General features: G+C 48.2%; 1 protein-coding gene across 1 annotated transcript in view; it reads left to right on the forward strand.

Annotated features, from left to right (window-relative positions):
- Nucleotides 1-697: 697 nt before the first annotated feature.
- The window catches only part of T265_01977 (hypothetical protein), a gene marked incomplete at both ends in the record, with an annotated part of 23,981 nt that continues 18,367 nt past the window's right edge, over nt 698-6,311 (forward strand). The window contains 4 exons of the mRNA XM_009166115.1: nt 698-899; nt 2,264-2,289; nt 2,323-2,528; nt 2,565-2,796. Coding sequence (XP_009164379.1) covers nt 698-899; nt 2,264-2,289; nt 2,323-2,528; nt 2,565-2,796 — 666 coding nt within the window. The remainder of the gene's footprint in view (nt 900-2,263; nt 2,290-2,322; nt 2,529-2,564; nt 2,797-6,311) is intronic.

Here is a 6,311-nt window from a genome sequence, read left to right on the forward strand (position 1 = left end):
ACGTTTTGGGTACACGCTCTCAGAAGGTTAATAGCTGCCAAAATGCCTCAGGGGTCTCAGATACTCAGAGGAGAACGAAGGCTGTCGCCAGCATGTGCTAACTGGGGTTATGCCGACCGGGGGTTTTGGGGCTTGGTGTTGTTTGGGGCGAGATTTTCGTGGTGAGGATAAATAGTTAGCTTCTAAAGTCTATAAGTAATAGTCTGAAGTACCACGGTGGACTACACCCACGTGGCAGGTTTTGACCTCGAATAACCTGACGGAACCGGGCCACAAATGAGGTTGATCCGAATGGAGGGATAGATTATCGAAAACCTGTAGTAAATAAAGTATAGCTAAACTTTCTGAAGGAAAATGGATGGAGATAAATCAGCAAAAGGAGAAACCACAACTGCAGCTGAGCTATGAGACTGGGTTTTGTGCCAGCACAATTCCGTTCGCCAGGTAGGTACACTTGTCTCCCGGATGCCCTAGGAGCAACATCTGGGCAGCCGATTATATTTAGATACCTATCTTCCTGTCCCCTTACAGGTTTTTCTTTTAGGTGTCCGCAACTCAACTATTCCCTGATCTCCTTTTTATCAATGCGGGATTCAGACATATAAGGTGGATAACAGACCTAGTAGCTGAGTGAACGGACACCGCCCACGAACTTCCATCCACTCAGTCTATCAAACCCGCATATTTCTCCGCAAAAATGACGGCGGTTCTTCTGTTTGCCTATTATGACCCAATTCTCATTGCTCGCCAGGTAAACACAAATATGGCGCGAACAATGCTACCCAACCGGACTTGTCTCGAATGGCGTTTCTTCTCAAATCTTCCCCGAAGTTCACCAGTAGAATCCCCCTTTTTGTTTGTATCCATTCTCAATAACGCGTTAAATCTGTTCTCTCGTGGTAAATTTTGATGGACTTCAGCCCTATTATTATCATCCATATCAGTGCTCGCCCGCACTCACCACAGCTTGTCATTACACCTTTTCAATTGCGTATGGTCGCAGTTTGTGGCGTGTCACACGCTCTTCTGGGAGCAAGCCTAACTGTTATCACTACTACCGCTGTTATCGTTGTCCATGGCGCCACAACTACTCATCTTCAGTTAGAAGTATCCCCATGCCAATGATGAGCGAGATATCGTTGACTCGCAGAGATTCTTACATAGAGTTGCTAACCTCGCGTTGCCACCTTGCCCGGTTTTCAGGGCGGGATTCAGCTTAGCCGAGGTTATTCTCGGTGAATACGCTCTAGATCAAGTAACTTTTAAATCGTCGTGGGCGTCGTAAAACTTGACTCCAATTTCACATCGCCCTGGAAACAAGCTCTGCCTATGGAGAAGATCCTGCTGATCTTTACGATTTTTTCATCGTCCGTTGTGCCTCTTTTCTCGAGCAGCGTTTACTGATTGATGGCCAGCTTCAGGAATATTCATGCCTTCCAACAAACCATGACCGTTCCTTTTTCGAGGAGGTGGCCTTTATCTTACGTCTTGAATAACGTCCAATTTTTTAACTACGTTAACCCTCTGTAGTATTCACAACCATTTATACAACAATTTCCTAACACTTCTGTCTCGGCAAAATCTCTGCACACCTACGCAGTGTAGCAAATAGCGTCAGAATCTCCAGACACATATCAAGTGTTTACTCAGCTAGCAACTCTTGTGGCTATCTCTAGTCCCCTAAGGAGGGGTTGAAAACATCTGCTTAGTTTCCACCAGCCACTCCCTCTTTGCACCCTAGCTCCTCATGAGTTGCTTATTCTCCCAATGACGCCGCCCTGAGACGCACAGCTCTATCGGCCACTCAGACATGCCCTTTTCTCCTAATTAGCTCGAAAGTTAACTCACGGAATCCTGACCGCCTTTTTCATATATATGTAAACGTGTATATATATATATTTATACGTGTATATATGTAAACGTGTTTGCAAATTAGGTCGTCATTGTACGTAGTTTCCCACTAGAGTCTATTAATCAGGATATTGTCACCACTGGTAGCCATGGAGGACATCCGTCTCCTTTAGTTTTGTCTACTTAACCTGGAACTGCGGACCATCTAGGCTCCATCTAGGCTCCGCGTCGGGCTTTCTACGGATAGGCAGAACTACTGGACCTATCGGACCCGAAAGCCAATCAAAACTCAGAGCTTTTGGTTACCGGCCCGCATTAACTTTGGGATGTCAGCTCACCTGCAGGTTCACGATGAATCTTGAGTTACTCGGTTCGTTGTCTTTTCTTTTCAACCTTATTATTTTTATTTCAGAGGCTTTTCACCAGAGTTATCCGGAGGTATGTACACATTTAGCCTAACCGCATGCTCAGGCTGCTGATGGGCATCTGGAACGTATAAAAAAAGATGACGGCAAGGATGGAGGCTGCGCTACTTACACCATAACTCTTCAGTTCAATCGGGTTGGGAGCCTGCTTGCCATAGGTTGCAACGACGGTCGAGTTGAATTGTGGGATTACGTTACAAGGCGCATATCAAAAGTGCTAATAGCACACACGCATCCAGTGTGCTGCATCAGGTAAGTGTTCCCACTTTCGCCTCTCCACTGTTATAGTTGGAGCCGAAACAGCCGCCGACTTCTAACAGCTTCAACTGATAACGCGGTGTCTATATGGAACGTTGTAACTGGCGAATGCGAACGAACATTTCGGTTTCCTTGCCCTGTACTCAAGGCACAATTCAATGCCCGCAAGCCCGACCAGTTTTTGGTCTGCCCGATGCGTCACCCTCCTGTAGTGATCAACATCCCCTCTGGGCTCCCAACCATTATCCAAACCGATGAAGAAGTGAGTGTGGTTTACACTGCTAGGAGTTGCGATTTAGAATTCCGTAGTTGTTGGCGGGTGTTGCTTTAGCGACCTGCCCTTAGGTACATTACAAGGCCTTTGAGCTACAAGGATATTGATAAATATGCGAGCAATTTTGACAGGGTGCCCCATTTGGGTCTATTCATGAAGGCTCTATAGACTTAATAAGGTCGTCCTCAGCAGGTTATCATCATCGAAGACAGCAACATCAGCTTTTCCACCTAGGCTTTATCGCCGCACGATCACAGTTTATCTAATCATATTTAAAACCGTAGAGTGAAAAGAGGAGTGAAGAGTAGATGATGCTTTTTTTCCGGTATGGTGGGGGCTAAAGAGCTGTGCACAGAAGGCGATGGATTCTGTGTAGGACCGCCACAGGCTGCGTAACGTAGCCATGTTCTTCAGGGTCACTGAACTCTGGCTTGCCTCTCATCGGGGTTTTCATCCGGAAAAGTGATAGTCACCAAGGTGAATCAATTGAATGGTCTTGGTTTTCATTGCCAGTTCATGGGTTGACCCCCTCAGAGTCGTCTCTGCAGGATTCGACTGGGCGAAGGGGGTTCTATGACACTGATTTGAAATGAAATGAGAGCGTTCAGCTGTAGCACCCTTCCGGTGCCTAACTGCCATGCCACCCGAAGGAAGCACGAGGGCTAGGATACTGCCAGGTTGCCCAAGCCTAGACAGGGGAAGTCGAGTGGTGGAGGCCGGATTCGAACCACGAACCTTCTGGTCAGTAAATTCGCGCTCTAATCACTTGGGCCATCTCGCCCCCGTTCAGAAAATCATCTGGTGTACCTCAGGATTACTTATTTGAAGTTTCCACCACACCCGTACAGCGATCGGGGGCACCAGCGGTCGACCCCAGAAGAACTTAGGAGATCTGCTGGCAGCGACCACCTCTGATCCGCGTCAGTAAATCGCGCTCTAATCACTTGGGCCATCTCGCCCCCGTTCATAAAATCATCTGGTGTACCTCAGGATTACTTATTTGAAGTTTCCACCACACCCGTACAGCGATCGGGGGCACCAGCGGTCGACCCCAGAAGAACTTAGGAGATCTGCTGGCAGCGACCACCTCTGATCCGCAAATTAGCATGGGTTGAATATTCCTAGTGACAAGCATACTGATATCACGTCAGCGTTACGAATGTCACAGGTTGCTAAACGCCCCCGTGACCTTGAGAATCCAGCGAACTTATTGCCATACGGATTGATTTGTTTGGGTTTCATTGGACTCAGTCTTGTGGTAACGCTACCACTTTCAGGAGTTAAGCGCATGCCGAACCGTACAAAGGATCGATTTAGCTCAGTAGTCAAGGCGCGAACTTGCTGACCGGGAGGTCTGTTGTCCGAACCGGCCTCTTGTCCGCGGTTGCGCAACCTGACAGTGTCTCAGTCCCCTTGCCTCCGGATGAAATGGCAGTATGCACCGAAAGGGTTTTACAGCTGAACGATTGATTGATTAATCTATAGGGTCTGATACATTATCAACAGTATCGTCAACGTACTCAGTGCCTGTAAGTTGGTGCCCTGTAAGTATTTCGATTCCCGAGATGCTTAGGTCAAGTAGCATCTTGATTAAGAACTTGAAGGTGAAAGGTGACGGAGAGCACCCTTACCTGATACCGTTGGATGTGTTGAACTCAGACAAGATGGCTCAGTGTTTAGAGCGTGAATTTGCTGACCGGAAGGTCCGGGGTTGGGACCCGACCTACGTATTTCGACTTCTGTCTAAGTTTGGGCAACCCGGTAGTCTTCCAGACCTCGTGCTTCCTTCACGTTGCATGGCAGCTATGCACCGAAAAGGTTTTACAGCTGAACGATTGTTTTTTTTGTCAGGGGAGAGTTAGTGTCCACGTACGTGTCCTCTGCCTGAAAAGAGACAATGATCTAGGAGAAACGTCCGTCCTCGCTAGGTACCGTCGTGGTTTAAGACGATGGACGGAGTCAATAGCTGCTCTCAGACGCAGAAAAATGATCATTGTTTTTCATCGGGAGAAGTGGCGCAGTCCCAGCTTTTGTCACAATTTGGACTGGTGGGTGCCAGCTGAACTGTTCTTCAGTCTTTATTCAGTCATACAAAACAACGTTTCTGTGAATGAACTAAAGTCCAGTCCTTTTCAGGAACAGTTTTTTCAGCGCTCCCTTTTCAGACACATCGATAGGCGCACCTTGACTATTGTGTGATCGTTTACCGTTCCAAAAGCTCTTTAAGTCCTCTTGGTTTTCGCTATTCGCCTGCGTTCGCTGTCAGTGCTCAGATTATTTGGTGTATGACCCTTGAGAGATCTTCGGGCGTCATCTAGCTCGAGGACTGTGCGTGAATGATGGATGTTTTTGAAACCGTACGGATCTCATGACAATGTTTCTCAACCGCTTTGGATAGTTCACCGTTGACCTTTGTAAATATTTGAGCGATCGGCATGTGAGGGTTTTGGGGCCCCCGGGGGGTGGGGGGCGAAGCATAATCGTTGCCGCATAGATATCGACAAGCTGGTCGTCTGGATGGAGCGCCTTACTGACTTCACACTGGTGTCGCAGAGAATAGTATAAATAGATCTTGAGATCGCCTCGTAATCATCATCATCATCGTTGTCAGTTGTAAGGGCCGAGTACTTGTCGTACAGTTGTTGTAGCTACCACAGTTTCGTTCACCGATGGTTCGAGAATGTGGGGTAGGTAGTTGCGCATTGGAGGCAAAAGCTGACAAATTGGCGTGTAAATACATCACCCTCAGTGGACTGTTAAGTGGGGGAATCGGGAACGGAGCTATGCATTGAGGGCAACAGCTTGGATGCACGAACACCACTGAGGGTGCGACTGGGCTATGTCTGACACTGTCTATAACCATCGATGTGGCCCGTCTCGGGGTCCCCAGCCAGAAAGACGACAATGACCAATGCAGCTGAGTTTGCTGGTAATGGCTTCTATGCTTCGCTGCCAAGTCATTGTTTGACCGCCTCTGGCTCGTTCCCCGCCCTTCATGTGGTTGTGCGAAAATAACCCTTCATGGAAGTCGGTCGACTGGCATCCGCAGCACGTGGCCTTGCCACCGCAACCCATGCAGTGTGGTCAGTTCACCTATCGAGGGTGAGTTATTTCTTCCGAATACCATTTGACGTATTTCAGCATTGCCTATTTGGTGTTCCCACCTGACTCGGGGAATACTCCGAAGATATCGATGGTCGAACACTGAAATTCTTTTGACGTCCTCGGCGCGCAGCGGTCAGCTTTCTTATCCGTATGGTAGTATGGAGCGCACCGCAGCATTGCAAACTCGACCCTTGACAGAGAAGCTGATGTCACGCCTACGCCACAGGTGATGCAGGTTCACAAAAGCTGCTCTTACATTCCCGATCCGGATGGAAATATCATCTTTCGCCAGACCACCGGGACTGATACAACTGCCCAGGTAAACAAATTTGTCTACTACCTCAATCGGTTCATCCGCAAGCATGAGGCTAGGGTTCGAGCCCACCCAGTCTTGCAGT

Source organism: Opisthorchis viverrini (genome assembly GCF_000715545.1).
Source record: "Opisthorchis viverrini unplaced genomic scaffold opera_v5_22, whole genome shotgun sequence".
NCBI lineage: Eukaryota > Metazoa > Platyhelminthes > Trematoda > Opisthorchiida > Opisthorchiidae > Opisthorchis > Opisthorchis viverrini.